This window comes from Geotrypetes seraphini, chromosome 13 (assembly GCF_902459505.1).
Source record: "Geotrypetes seraphini chromosome 13, aGeoSer1.1, whole genome shotgun sequence".
Lineage (NCBI taxonomy): Eukaryota > Metazoa > Chordata > Amphibia > Gymnophiona > Dermophiidae > Geotrypetes > Geotrypetes seraphini.
This window is the reverse complement of record NC_047096.1, coordinates 54,023,906-54,039,912: the sequence shown is the minus strand read 5'-3', so window position 1 is coordinate 54,039,912 and position 16,007 is coordinate 54,023,906. Positions and strand designations below refer to the sequence as shown.

Below are 16,007 nucleotides of genomic sequence, written 5' to 3'. Positions count from 1 at the left end.
AAATTAGGGCCGGGGCAGTGCAAGTGCATTCCTGGTGAAACCCAGCCACAATTCAGTGGCAAAAGCTCCATGAAGAGTTCCGAGGAGGCGGATGCCCCTCAGGTACAAGGTTTTCCCCTGGAATTTATTTAATATGCTGTTTCAGGTTTATCTAGCTAATAAAAATTCGCCAAATCCATCTATTGTGGTCTGTTGGTGTTGGGGATGTGGGTTCCCAGGAGCAGGGCCATGCACATTCGGGGGACAGTCTGCCTCCAGATGATGTGGTCATGCCTTTGCTTCCTCAGACAGGCACTTCCACAGTTGAGGATTTGGTGGCAGTCACGGATCTCCAGGACCCAAATCTGAGAGATACTCTGGATTTGGGGGAGAATCCTTCAGTGTAGAAACTATATTCAGACCTTCAGTGTTGATAGGGATAATTTCAGAATCCCTTCAGGAATTGAAATTGGAAACTAATCAGTCCTCGACCGAGCAGTGCTCTCATATGAGTAGCATGAATCCACAGCCTTCCTCTTTTCCTGACCATCTGGACATTGCGAAGATGCTCAAGGATCACTGGGAGGTACTGGAAGGTCTAAGAGTGGCCAAGGCCATGTTCAAGATCTATACTTTTTAATCAATGTTTTGTTTCTCCAAAGGTGAACTCCTTGGTGCAGGCCACCCAGCGCACTTCTCTTCCCATTGAAGGTGGTGTGATATTGAAGGACACACAAGACCGCAGGATCAATTTTGTGCTGAAAAGACTTTTTGATTCCACGGCCTCGAGTTTGACAGTGGCCACACCAGCATGCTTTGTCGCTAGAGCATGTCACTCCAAGCTGTGTCATAATCCTGACACCATCATGGTTAAGGATTTTCCATTTTTAATTTCTGGAGTGGAATATGTGGCCAATGCCCTGTATGATTTATTCAGAGGAGTGAGCAAGCTGTCGGCTTACTCTAGCTCCGTGCACCAAATGTTGTGGATCAGACAGTGGTGCAATGATTTTTCTTCCAAGGTGACCCTCAGTAAACTGTCCTTTAAGGGGCAGTTATTATTCGGTAAGGGTCTGGATGATCTTATGGCTAGCTTGCAGGATTGCAAACCTAAGTCCTTGCCAGACAGCAGGCCTCGGTCTTCTAGAGCAGTGTTTCTCAACTCAGTCCTGGAGTACCCCCTTGCCAGTCAGGTTTTCAAGATATCCACAATGAATATGCATGAAAGACATTTGGATATAATGGAGGCTGTGTATGTAAATCAAGTTTATTCAAATTCAACGTGGATATCCTGAAAACCTGAATGGCAAGAGGGTACTCCAGGACTGAGTTGAGAAACTGTTCTAGAGAACCTGAGCATTCTAGTTTTCATTCCTCCAGGCAATATCGTCAGTACTCCAGAGGTTCCTCGGGTCAGAGATTTTAGAGCACCAAACAGTTTGGTGGAGCTAAACGCCCACAATTTCCAGGAGCCCACTTTCCTTCCGCCCCAAAAAAGCAGTTATGATGCTAGGCCCTCTCTCAACCCTCCGTAGATTGGAGGAAGGCTGTTGGCATTCCTGGAGGAGTGGGCAGACATCACCACAGATTGCTGGGGTGCTGGACATTCTGCGAGATGGGTGCAAGCTTGAGTTTTATCAGTCCCTTCCATTTAGCATGACCCCCTTTCTCTCCACGCATCCATCTGTAACCAGTAAAAAGAAAGGAGAAATTAGGTTCTTACCTGCTAATTTTCTCTCTGGTAGCCTGTACACCGGTATAGTTATTTAGAACTGATGGGTTATATCTCACTATGACCAGCAGGTGGAGACTGAGACCAAACTCTTGGTTGTAGTATATAGGCTGAGGTTCCCCCCTCCCAACACAGTCTGCCAAATAGCCAAGCAGAACTAAGAAAAAATCTTAACATGTAACAGTAAAAACTCTCCAAACAGGAGTATAAAAACAACAAACATAGGAACACTTGGAAAAAGTATAGAACTAGAACTCTGTAATGAAAATGTCCCCACAGCTCACCAGCTGAGCCAGAACCGCGGTTCTTATAGCTCCCCAGCCTTAGAAAAATACTAGAACCCGCTAGAAGGACAAAGAGATCATCTGATTTCCTGAACTCCTGGGTCCTCTGAACATAAGAGTGAAGGACCCGACAGACATCCAACTTGCACAACTGTTTCTGCTCGGAAGATCCCTCCTGACTACCGAACACCAGGAGGACCACTGAAAAGGAGAAACTACTTTTGGCAGAAAAGAAGGAACAGGCCGCAACACCACACCTAGAAAACTCCAGGAAGGGAGACCTACAAGAGAGAGCCTGCAGCTCAGAAACATGTCTAGCAGATGTAATAGCCACCAAAAGACCGTCTTAAGAGTAAGGTCCTTCAACGAGCAGGCGCCCAATGGTTCAAACAGTGGGCGCACCAGCACGGACAAGACCAGATTAAGATCCCAAGATGGAACAGACGGACGCAAAGGAGATCGAAGCAATTTGGCCGCTCACAAAAAGTGAATATCGGGAGTGGCAGTCAGACACTGACCTCGTAACAACCCACGAAAGGCTGGCAAGGTTGCAAGCTGAACTCTCAGAGAAGACCAAGCCAGACCCCTGTCTAGACCATCCTGCAAGAACTCTAAGATGTTAGGTAAGGAAGTGCGAAAAGACACCACTCCCCGTCAATGTAACCTCTAATTTTTCATAGGCTGTGTGTGCAAAAAATTTCATCTGTGTGCATTTTAAAGAAAAACTAAATTTATGTGCGCTATAAAAATGATTGCCAGAGGGCCCGTTATGGGCATTTATGGGCAGGTCTTTGAGTTTAGTCTGAATTAACGAAAACACAATATAATTTTAGTTATACTTTATGTTAGTTACACTTTATGTAACATAAAGTCTCATTTCAATAAACATAAATTATGTTTCATTGAAATTTTTCATTGAGCGCTACCTATAAATAAGGTATCATTGTACTTTATACTTAAAATTTAGAAAATAACAGCAATTTAGTTTTCAAAGTTTTTTTCCCTGTGATCTTTCATATTTATCCAGTCCGAATAAATTCTGTCAAGATTTGTTGAGCCTTCATTTTGAAGGTGACTCTTAACACGCATCAGCATTTCCCAAATGCTCTAAATGTAAACGATTCCTTTGTTTAGTCTTCAAATTGTTCATTAGACTAAAACCACACTCACAATCTGAACTAGATGCTAAGAATGTGACACCAATGTCCATCAATTTTGCTAAATCTGCAAATTGATCATTCTGAAATGCAAATTTCGTCATATCTGGAAAGCTGTTTATCAGATTGCTTTTGATTTTTTCTGCAACAAGGAATTTAAAGTCATTGTATTGCTGAATAATAACACTTTCCTCCGGAAGAAATTGTTTATACTTTAAACAAAGAGATCTGATATGTCCATTTCCGAAGTCAAAGTCGCATTGTGATATTGCTGTACAGTCAAAAGCAGACCATTCCTCAACTTCATTTTCAGGAAATCTTTCAAACATAGGATGTTGATGAAGGTTAATATGGAATTAGTATCCACTGAAACTTTTTCTCCAGACCTCATCCTGTTGTCAAGAAGACTATTGACTTTATCACTCCACTTAACCTTGTCACCTAAGTATTGCATTCGAAGTTTGTTCAATTTACCCTGTGCAAGATGATAAGCTTCCAATGGTGTCAAACCACGTTTTTGAAATGCCATGGTTAAGGAAGCCAGTTCTGAGAAGACATCATTCAAAACTTCAAGTGTAATATGAAATTGTTCACTGTTCAGCTTCTTATAGCAGTACTTTGCAATAGGATCATTATCGTTGTCTTCTTCAAAATATTTTAACAGGGGATCATAATTTTGAATAATTGCTTTAAGTGCAAAGTGTCTAGATAACCACCGCACTTCATTCAGAGGTTTGAAAGCAATTGATTTACATTCAGATGCATCTGCTATTTCTTGAAATTTGCATCGTTTAGTAGAAGACCGACAGAACACTGTGTACACAGTTCTCATTACAATTTCTACTTCTTTCATCAATTTTACTTCTTTCCATGAATCAGAAAGTCCCAAATCTTCCCGATGTGCAACACAATGTTGCTGCACTAAATGTGGAATGTCTTTTCTCAGCTGTGCTGCAACACCATCTTTTTTGCCCAACATAACAGAGGCACCATCAGAGGTGAACATAACCATTTTATTCAGGTCAAGTTCATGTTTCCTATAGAATTCCCTAATTGCTGTTACTATTGATGTAGCATCACATGCTTCCAACTGTAGCATACCACCAAATGATGCCCTATACTCATTTGAATTGACTGGCCGATACTTAAAGTAAAGTATTAAGTATTTGTTGACAGAAATGTCTGTGCTTTCATCAACAGTTAACGTATGATTTGTTGCTAATTTAATGTTTGCCATACAATCATCTTGCACAATGCCATTGATAATTCCAAGAAATTCAAACACATAGTTTTTGTTTCTCCAGCTATCAGGTATACTAACATACTTCGCCATGTGCTCATTGATATCTTGAACAGAGAGCATTGAGATATTCATCTTAATGGCCAGCACAACACTGTCGACAAGAACCTTAATTTCATCAGGACTGGAACGTTTCCGTTCATTACTAATTTGCCTGTTTTCTTTTTTGGTTGGGCTTTCAAGCAACATATTAACCAGTCCCCCTCTTAAATTCGGATTTTTACTTCTGAGTTTCCTAATACTGTCGGTATGAGATTTACTTGATAAATGGCGTTTCAGAAAGTCCAGTTTCCAAACATCATCCCATATTTTTCCAGTAGAGAATTTTCCAGTTGCTTTGGCATCTTGACAATAACAACACACAACTCCATTGTCTTCGTCATAGGTAAATATTTCACACAGTCGAACACGCATTGTATTTCGAGATTCCGGTGTCTCCGTTTCAACAATTTCTTCAAGCCATTCAGACCTAAAAGCTGTTGCAGCTCTCTTGCGTTTTACACTTTTCACCATTCGCGGTTTAGACATTTTAAGAGTTATATCTGGTTGCAATTTAATAAATGAATACAGTTATACAACCGCAGTACCACGCTGCACACTACGATTCCATGAAATAAACAATATGGCGGAACTTCAGGAAGTCAAAGAATTGGAAGTGTTTCATATCCTATGGGCCATAGGCTATGGCCCTATGGGGCACGTGACTTGTCAAGTTCAACTGCCAAAGATAACGGAATCGCGTGAATGACTTAAAATTTATATTATAGCGCTTCAATAAATGTGATAAATGGGAAATCGGAACAGCTGGTCTTCTACAACATTTCATTTTAGCAGTGAAAATCATTTTAGGCAAAAATTTATTTTTTTGTGCGCGCTATTTTAATTTGTGTGCGTGGGTTCGGCAAGTTGTGCGCGCGCGCACACAAGTGCACAGCTTAGAGGTAACATTGCTCCTCATGCTCCACACCATTGCTCAAATATACGCCAAACCCGCACATAAGCCCGAGATGTGGAAAGTCTCTGGGACCCCTAAGAGGGTTGAGATCACTTTATTCGAATACCCCTTCTTTCCTAGGCGTTCCCTTTCAAGAGCCAAGCTGTAAGATAAAAGGGACCCGGATCGAACATTGGAATGGGGCCTTGAGTCAGAAGGTCAGTCGAGAGAGGCAGAGGAAGAGAGGATCTGCCACAAGATGCCTCACCAGGTCCACATACCACGGACGCCAGGGCCATTTCAGAGCCACCAGAATCATGAGGCCTGTATATCGAACAATGTGGAGAACTCTGCCCACTAATGGCCACGGAGAGAACACATACAATAGACCCTCCATGGGCCATGGTTGAATCAGAGCATCCAGCCCCTCAGCCCGATTGTCTCTGTGACGACTGAAGAAGCAGAGCATTTTGGCGTTGACACTACTGGCAGTCAGGTCCATGAGGGGTTGACCCCAAGACTGCACTATCAATTGAAAAGCCACTCTCCAGGATCTAGCACGTAATGACTTAGGAAGTCCGCCTGAACATTCTCCACTCCTGCGAGATGTCCCGAAGATGAGACTGCCCAGACCATGAGCAGAACCACCTTTTGCACCACCAGAGTGCTCTTGGTGCTTTCCCTGATGATTGACATAGGCCACCGCTGAGGCATTGTCCGAAAGAACTCTGAATGCTAACAGTGCCAGATAGATGACTCTTGTCTCCAGAACATTGATCAACCTGGATGCCTCCTCCGTGACCATGTGCCCTGAGCTGAGTGACCCAGACACTGAGCTCCCCAACCGAGGAGACTGGCATCCGTAAGAAGCACTGTCCACTGTGGCTGATCCAGACTCACCCTTTGGACTAGATGAGAGGTCTGGAGCCACCAATGAAGACTGCAGTGAGCCAAGCCCCTCAGAGGAACAGGATGATCCAGACTGTGTCTTTGGGGTGACCACCTCCGAAGCAGAGAATGCTGAAGAGGACGCATGTGGGCCCACGCTCATCTTACCATGTCTAGGGAAGCCACCGTCGACCTCAAGACTTAGAGGAAATCCTGCGCCCGAGGACACCGGGGACGCCATAAGGAGGCAATCTAAGACTGCAATTTGATGACCCTGACCTCTGGGAGGAAGACTTTCCCCAAGGAGGTGTCGAACAGAACCCCAAGATACTCCAGGCGCTGAGAGGGGGCCAACCGACTCTTGCAAAGGTCCAGTGACTGCAGGAATTCCACCTCCTGAGCCGTGACCCAGACTCTCTCCTGGACAGACTTCGCTCAAATCAACCAGTCATCCAGATAGGGGTGAACCAGAATGCCTTTCTTGTACAAAGCCGCCGCCATGACCACAATAACCTTGGTGAATATCCTTGGAGCCTTGGCCAGGCCAAAAGGAAGAGCACAAGAAGGCTTCGACTTCGTGTGCAACTGGACGGCGTTCTGGGGAAAAAGCAAGTACTACAGAAGGGATGGACTACACCTCAACAAGGAAGGAGCACGAGTTTTGGCAGGCAACATGAAGAAGGCAATCGAGAAGGCTTTAAACTGAAAGATAGGGGAAAGCCGACAGTCGACCACCGGTCGATGGCACGGATAGCAGGATGCCCTGGCGAAGAAGCCAAGGACTACTACTCCTACACAAGAGAAGACGACCTCACAGCCAATAAGGGAGAAAAAGCAGGAATGGACAACTCAGACACAGGAGAGGACGAACACACAGCAAACAAGGGTAATAACACAGGAGCAGTAAAGGATACCGTAATTGAAACTATAGGGACGGCCAAGAGTAGAAGGTCCAAAAAGGTAACACGAAGGGAATTTAGATGTATGTATACGAATGCTAGAAGCCTAGGTAACAAAATGGGGGAACTAGAGACAATAGCGAGACATGACATATTGGATATCATTTGCATAACAGAAACATGGTGGAATGAAGAAAACAAATGGGACACAGTACTTCAGGGATACAAACTGTATAGAAGAGATCGAGTAGGGCAGAAAGGTGGAGGTATTGCTCTATATGTTAAGGAGGGAATAGATTCTGTTGAAATGGTTACAACAGAAATGAAAGAGAAGCTTGAGTCACTCTGGATCAAAATTCCTGGTCAATATGGCGCAGATACGAAAATTGGCCTTTACTATCGTCCTCCAGGACAGGCGGAGGAAACTGACTCAGAAATGATGGAGGAAATCAAACAAGAATGCAAGACGGGCAATGTAATTATATTGGGAGACTTCAATTTCCCAGGGATAGACTGGAAACTAGCAACCTCCAACTGCGGCAAGGAGGCCAAGTTCCTGGAGGTGCTAGGGGATTGCTTCCTGGAACAAATGGTAAAAGAGCCGACAAGAGGCAACGCCACCTTGGACTTGGTCCTTAATGGCCTCACGGGACCGATAACAGAAGTGGAAGTCGTGGTTCCACTGGGAACGAGTGATCACAATGTAATCAACTTTAAACTTGACATCGGGAAAGGGAAACATGCCAAAACCTTAACCACCACCTTAAACTTTAAAAAGGGTAAATACGATCGCATGAGGGCCATGGTAGAAAAACGACTAGAGAAGATGGTGGACAAACTTGAAACGGTAGATCAGGCATGGTCCCTACTGAAAAATACTATCACAGAAGCACAAGATCTCTACATTCCGAGGATTTCCAAAGATCAGAGAACAAAGAGCAAAAGAGAACCGGCATGGCTTACCATACAGGTGAAGGAAGCCATAAAAGAAAAGAAGGACTCTTTCAAAAAATGGAAATGCATAAAGACAACCGAAGCCTGGAACAAACATAAAGATGATCAGAAGAAATGTCACAAGGCGGTGAGGGATGCCAAACAGGATTATGAGGAAAAAATAGCCCAGGAGGCCAAAAACTTCAAGCCCTTCTTTAGATACGTGAAAGGGAAAAAACCTGCAAAAGAGGCAGTGGGACCCCTGGACGACCAGGGAAGAAAAGGGTACATCAAGGAAGATAAACAAATCGCAGACAAATTAAATTCCTTCTTTGCGTCTGTCTTTACGAAGGAAGACACTTCAACAATACCTGAAGCAGAGAAAGTGTTTCCAGGAGAAATAGAAGACAGCCTCACCACAGTTGAAGTGGACTTAGACCAGATATACTATCAGATCGACAAACTTAAAAGTGACAAATCCCCTGGACCGGATGGAATTCACCCGAGAGTCTTAAAGGAATTGAAGGTTGAAATCGGAGAGTTATTGCAAAAACTTGCAAACCTGACAATCAGAACTGGACAGATACCGGACGACTGGAGGATAGCGAACGTCACGCCAATTTTCAAAAAAGGATCGAGAGGGGAACCGGGCAACTATAGGCCTGTGAGTCTTACGTCGGTCCCCGGCAAGATGGTTGAAGCACTGATCAAGGATAGCATAGTCCGGCACTTGGACGCACACGACTTGATGAAACCCAGTCAACATGGATTCAGGAAAGGGAAATCGTGTTTGACGAATTTACTCCAATTTTTTGAGACCGTGAACGAGCAAATTGATAGTGGGAAGCCTGTGGACATAATATACTTGGACTTCCAGAAAGCGTTCGACAAAGTTCCACACGAAAGACTTCTCAGGAAACTACAAAGCCATGGCATAGAGGGAGATATACAAAGATGGATAGGCAAATGGCTGGAAAACCGAAAGCAGAGAGTGGGCATAAATGGGAAGTTCTCCGACTGGGAGAAAGTGACTAGTGGAGTACCCCAGGGCTCGGTACTTGGGCCGATCCTTTTTAATATTTATATCAATGACCTGGAGGAAGGAACATCCAGTGAGATCATCAAGTTTGCAGACGATACAAAACTATGCCGGGCGATCAGATCGCAGGAGGATAGAGAGAAACTCCAGAGCGACTTGTGTCGGTTAGAAACATGGGCGGAGAAATGGCAGATGAAGTTCAATGTGGAGAAATGCAAGGTAATGCATTTAGGAAATAAGAATAAGGAATACGAGTATACAATGTCAGGTGCAACTCTGGGGAAGAGTGAACAAGAAAAGGACCTGGGTGTACTGATAGATAGGACCCTGAAGCCGTCGGCACAATGCGCGGCAGCGGCAAAGAAGGCAAATAGAATGTTGGGCATGATAAAGAAAGGAATCTCGAGTAGATCGGAGAAAGTTATAATGCCGCTTTATAGGGCAATGGTCAGACCACACTTGGAATACTGCGTCCAACATTGGTCTCCCTACCTAAAGAAGGATATAAAACTGCTGGAGAGGGTGCAGAGACGAGCGACAAAACTGGTGAAGGGTATGGAGAGACTGGAATATGAGGATAGACTTATAACACTAGGATTGTTCTCCCTTGAGAAAAGGAGACTGCGTGGGGATATGATCGAGACCTTCAAAATACTGAAAGGAATCGACAAAATAGAGCAGAGAAGATTATTTACACTGTCCAATTTGACACGGACTAGAGGACATGTAATGAAGCTAAGGGGGGGCAAGTTCAGGACTAATATCAGGAAGTTCTGCTTCACTCAGAGGGTGGTTGACGCCTGGAATGCCCTCCCAGAGGAGATTATTGAGGAATCGACCGTCCTAGGCTTCAAGAGCAAACTAGATGCATATCTCCTTAAGAGAGGCATATAAAGATATGGTGGACTATAAATTACGCCAGGTGTACACCTGGCAGGGCCTCCGCGTGTGCGGATCGCCGGACTTGATGGACCGAAGGTCTGATCCGGAGATGGCAGTTCTTATGTTCTTATGTTCTTACAAAACTGACAGTGCCGACCCAAGATCGCAAAGTGAAGGAAGCGCTGATGGGAGGCCTGGATTGGAACATGCCAGTAGGCCTCCGTCAGATCTAGAGAAGTCAGATACTCCCCTGGCTGAACTGCCAGAATAACAGATCGCAGTGTCTCCATGCGAAAAAAATTGAAATCTTGAGTGCCTTGTTTGACCCCTTTCAAATCTAAGATGGCCGAAAGGTCCCCTCTTTCTTGGGCACCACAAAGTAAATGAAGTACCTGCTGGTGCAACACTCCTGAGGGGGCACAGGAATCACTGCTTTGAGATCAGGTAATGCGCAGTGGCGAAAAGGGCGAACAGAATGCTAGGAATAATTATAAAAGGGATCACAAACAGATCGGAGCGGGTTATCATGCTCCTGTACTGGGCCAAGGTGCTCCCTCACCTGGAGTACTGCGGACAACACTGGTCGCCGTACATGAAGAAGGACACGGTACTACTCGAAAGGGTCCAGAGAAGAGCGACTAAAATGGTTAAGGGGCTGGAGGAGTTGCTGTACAATAAGAAATTGGAGAAACTGGGCCTCTTCTCCCTTGAAAAGAGGAGACTGAGAGGAGACATGATCAAAACATTCAAAATACTGAAGGGAATAGATAAAGACAGACTGTTCACCCTCTCCAAGGTAGGGAGAACGAGAGGGCACTCTAAAGTTGAAAGGGGATAGATTCCGTACAAATGAAATAAGAACATAAGAAGTTGCCTCCGCTGAGGCAGACCAGAGGTCCATCTCGCCCAGCGGTCCGCTCCCTCGGCGGCCCATCAGGCCCACTGCCTGAACAGTGGTCTCTGACTAATTTTACAAATTGCCTCTAATCCTATCCCTCTAACCTTACCTCTACCCTTATCAGGAGAAAAAACCCCTGATGGCCCAAAGGGACTCTTTGCCACAGCAGGGAACCCAGCAGAAACCTGCCCCTGTCTCTCTAATACAGGGAGAGGTCACCTGAGACTAAAGAAAAAATGGAGGTGGTTCCCGCCAAAACTGGAGTTGAAACTGCCAAAATCCTGCAGAGGCCTGTAGCATCTGGTAAACCTGAACCGTTCCAGCTGCTAAAGCAGGCAAGCCGGCAGCAGCTGTAAGGGAGTCCCCAGCCGCTTCGGCAGTAAGGGAATCCTTTTTACCCAGACCATTGGTGGCTGGGAAACCTCCCTCATGGGCATTGGAGGAAGCCTGGGCTTCCCCGCGATCAGCTGCTGACTTGCGAGGCACTTGTAGCGAGGTTCCCTGGCTGCCGGCACACGATGCCGATGAGGATCCCCCACCGCTCTGGCCTGTTGTACAATGCTTGCACAGGCCGGCCACGAGTGCCTTGTGTTGGGAGCACTTTTTCCCCTGCAAAATGCTCATTGTGCTTTAAACGCTTCCTAGCTAAAACAGAAGTGCCGGTTAGTGAAAAATCCAGTAAAATACAGCAAATTTAAAGGGGAACAGCCCTTTAGACTGGCACAGCCTCAGGATTTGGGGGGTTTTCTTTTCAGAACAGACTCCACTGGTACTCGAAGCCGGAGGCCTGACCGGTATCGGTGGCCAGGCTGTCAGCTGAGGCACCTCTACAAAAGCGGAAGGTGAAGGAAATAGGGGGAGGGACCCAGCATGAGACCTGCCGGGTTTGACACCCCCGAGGTCAGACAGATCCCCAAACAGGATCTGTCCAAGCTCCGTCAGGCACCAAAAAGGAGAACCAGGAGTCCTAAAACAACTTCCAACAAGGGGGAAGCCCGAAGTTTGTATTCACATCTGCTTGAAGACTGAGTTGGGAGGGAGAGCCTCATCCTATATACTACAACAAAGAATTTGGTCTCAAGTCTCCACCTGCTGGTCATAGTGAGATATAACACATCAGTTCTGAATAACTGTACCGGTCTATCAGGCGGTACAGAAATAAATATTAAATCCAACTGTGTTCTGGCTGTTGGGGGCTGGAGGCTTTCCTGCAGTCCTGCTGTGCTCATGGGAGGGCGTGGTGTTGCTGTTGTGGGCTGGCGGAATCGCAGTAGCAGGAAGCAGGCAGATCAGCTGATCTTTCTCCGGGCGGCTGCAGCACTTGTTGATTCTGCATGCTGGCTGCTGGGGAAAGGGAGGAGTGGCGCACTTATTTTGATGCATGGCCAGAAAGGAGGCCTAGCATGTGCGGGGGCTCACCGAAGATTAGGAGAGGGCCGGGAGGAGCAGAGGGCTCCTGGAGCACTGTTAACAGCGGTGGAAATGTGAATGGACCATGACTGGATGGAGGCTGTTGTGCCATGGCTGGGGTCCAGCTGTGGTGGGGGTCCCAACGGGCACACTGATGCAGAGGTCATGCAGGACTGCTAAGGGGCAGGTCCAAGAGTAGGGTTACCAAATGTCTGGGTTTCCCCCAGACAATAGTAGTAGAATAAAAAAAAGCCACCCAGATGCCCAACAGAGCCCTCAAAGAGGACTTGTCTGAGGAAACCCAGACATCTGGTAACCCTACCTAAAATGTAAAAAAAAACATGGGGGAGGTCCCTCTTCCAATTTTGCTGCCATTTCCCCCTCCATGAAAGCTGCTTAGTTTCTTTGATAAAGATTATTGTGAGCAATGGATGGTCCTTTCTTGCTTCTCCTGTTTAATGGAGAGAGGGGACTAACACCCTGCCCCTTTGCCACCTGATCTCCACACTGTTTTTTTATGGCCATTACCAAAGCAAGGATTAAACCTCGGGTTTTTTCTCTCTCAAGTTGTTGTACTTGTTTTAACCTCTTTGCTCCCAGTGAACCCAGGTGCAGGAGATCCCACTGGGGGAGGAGGGCTCACCAGGAGTGGGGACATGATCATTCCCTGCTTTTCTTTTAATTTTTTCTTTTATTTGGCACAGCCGCTGTGTGTGTGTTGCTTGCTCAAAAAACACACACACTCATTTCCGATTTGGTGGGGGGGGGGAGGGGGAGAGTGGTGTTCCCTTTAATGCATCATACAGAGAGCTCATTAGAATATTACTGAGCTCCTTGTAATGCATTAGCATAGTGTTCTTGGTGGCTTCTATGTCGATTGGTAACAGCCACAGAGAACAGGAGGACAGTTTTCTTTGCCAGTAAGAATGCTTGCTTTAACGACTTACTGCCATGGAAAACTGTAGAGTCAGGTCCTTGGTTATTTTATTAAATATTTGGGAGGGTCCTGTATTAACTTTTGTTCTTTATAACGTGTGTAAAAGGATTTGTTCATTTAAAGTTTTATTGTAAGCTGCTTAGTGCTAAATGGTGCAGGTGGTATAGAAGTGTTGATTGTATACATTTGCAAAGTTTTAACTGTTAGCATTTCAAATTGTGGTTTTCTTCATTCTGTTGTAAATGTAAGAAAACTACAAAACTAATAATGGAAAATTGTTCTTTATATTAGGAAACATTTAAATCCTGCTTTGTTGGTGACTGCTCCTCTCTTCCTACAGGTTCGAGCACTTGAGATCTGTAGGGAAAGATCTCTGAAGATTCCAACTGCTGTCTCAGCTAGTCTAAGACATGATGACATCTATTCACAAAGACACTTCCAAGAAAACGTGGCCGCTAACCGGCAGACCAAAAGATGAACAGGGCAAAGTCCACAAAGGAGTTGAAATCAGTGTTCTTGTTTTGTTAATGAATGAATGAAACTGAGTGAGCACCTACTAGTCTCACATGAAAGACATAAAATACATGAAAAGTTTGCACTTGGTCTGATTCTGAATGGAGCAGAACTGGCATCTTATACTTTCATAATTATGTGATTTTAGGGTTCCTTCCCCTTATTTCTGTTTATGAATAGTATTTTTTGTCTTTTTATAATTATTTGAAGCAATTGATATATTGGAACACTGCTATACTGAATTTAAGTTGTTTGAGTTGGTCTGTTAAATACTTGTGTGCATGCACACACACAGAGGGTCTAAGTGTTAGCTATAGAAGGAATTGTTTCTTGGTTAGTGATTCCCAGCCATCTCGTGGGAATGAACTCTTGTGGATTCATAAGATACAGAGAACAAGATGGAGCTGTGCAACTAGTGGTTTTGGGCATTGAGTAGATCTCTTATGCTAGCTTGTGGGTGAGAACCACTAGGTGAAATAGTTTTTGATTTGCGAAGACAGCAACAACAATTTTGGTTAATAAAAAGCTGACAGAACATAACTAAAACATGGATTTTTTTTCCAACTACAGTAAGTTTAGTTAACAAGTGCTGCGTATGTCTAGTAGCGCTATATAAATAATTAATAGTAGTAATAAAAGGCTGACAGAACATAATTAAAACATAGATTTTTTTCTATATTTAATGATAAATATTATTACTCAGTTGATTGTAATGGTAGTTTGCATGCTAGATTCTTAGAAATAAGTGTCGCATATGTTTGAAACTGCTGAATTACTTGGTGTTAGAGTTGTGTTGATAACTCAGTTGAGAGCTGATAATAATGACTGATGGTAAAGATTTCTTCTGCACAATATCAATAGAATTTAGGGCTCAAGGTGAAGAGGGTTTGTAATCTGACATGCACCCACCTAATTTACTATATTTGTAAATTGATTTAATACCATAGTGAAAGGTGATATGTCGAGTTCCAATTTGAAGGCTGATTAAAGAGAGAACAGTATTAAGGTTAATGGCCCTATTGGTAGCTTCTGGCCAAACTACTAAAGAATCAGAACATGTTTGCTCCTGTTCTAGTCAGCTGGCCTTGTAAGGGCAACTAACGAAATACTCAACTCAGATTGGCCAGGTAAGGGCAACTAACAAAATACATTTTTTGAGGATTTTCCTTTGTCCTACTGACTAATATCATCAATATGTAATGTGCTGGAATATAGAGCAGTTTGTCTCACTTTCTGATTTTATACATGAGTCTTGTACAAAGTACCCTTCTGTACGTTTAATAATCAAGGTGCTTTCTCTGTACTCATCCCTAAAGCAATTCTGCAGTCTCAACAATGCTCTGATATCATATGGTTGTGATTTCTGGTGGTGGTTTCAGCATCTGTTAAACATCAGCATTGGAGAAATGGAGATAGAAGTAATTTAAGCTCCGAGGGCCTTGCTGTGAAATTCTAGCTAGCAGTGGAATGTTGGGAAACTTGGGCCAGAATGATGGCTTACTGGCTAACCCAGTGATCAAAGCTGGTGTGAAATAATTGAATTGCAACTTTGTGCCAAGTATCAATTGTTTTTCTATATGAAAAGAACCCCAAAGTAGATCCTGCTTAGTTTTCTCTTGGAATTCCTTGATATTGTAAGTTTTGTATCTTACTGTATTGCAACTGAATTTAAGAAGCTGTTTTCTTTATAAACTGAAGATCTAGTTTTCTAGTGATCTGACAACTTTGTATAATTTTGCACATGGTGCTGGGATTGCAGCATTAAAAAGATGATTGTTTCAACTGTTGTCGTCTCTTTTTCAAATTGCTAAATTGAATATAACCTATTTTTAAAGTACAAAACAGTAGCTCAGCTGAGAAGTAGAATTTATTTACATAGAAGGTATGAAGATGTACAAAAAACAAAACTGCAGTGAGCTTCAAAACTATTTAAGAAATGTATTTTTTAATTTTCTTATATAAATATTTATTTTAGCAATCGGCATTCCATTTATTGCACTATGGCTCACTTACATTGTATAATACTACCAGCCAGAATCTTGATGCAACCTCTTATCATGTTAAATCAGACATTTTGTGCTAGTTTTGTCAAAATGCCACACTTGGCCAATACATCTGCCAACTAGGTGGCCATAGCCTCTACTGTAGTACTTTTGCTATGTCAGCAGCTGAAATGATACTTAGTACATCATGGCACTAGCCACTAGAAAAGCCATCCACCA

General features: G+C 43.9%; 1 protein-coding gene across 7 annotated transcripts in view; it reads left to right on the top strand.

Moving 5' to 3' along the window:
- The window catches only part of FAM118B (family with sequence similarity 118 member B), an 80,294-nt gene extending 64,727 nt beyond the window's left edge, over positions 1-15,567 (top strand). For 3 of the 7 annotated variants that reach the window (XR_004536804.1, XM_033918508.1, XM_033918504.1), the window contains exon 8: positions 13,613-15,567. Coding sequence is in view for 6 of the 7 variants with exons in the window: in XM_033918508.1 (XP_033774399.1) it covers positions 13,613-13,626 (14 nt within the window). In the remaining variant the exon portion in view is untranslated. Of the gene's footprint in view, positions 1-641; positions 1,201-13,612 lie in introns of those variants that run through there. The other 4 variants (XM_033918507.1, XM_033918503.1, XM_033918505.1 and 1 more) reach the window with 3 other exon arrangements.
- The last annotated feature ends 440 nt before the right edge of the window (positions 15,568-16,007 follow it).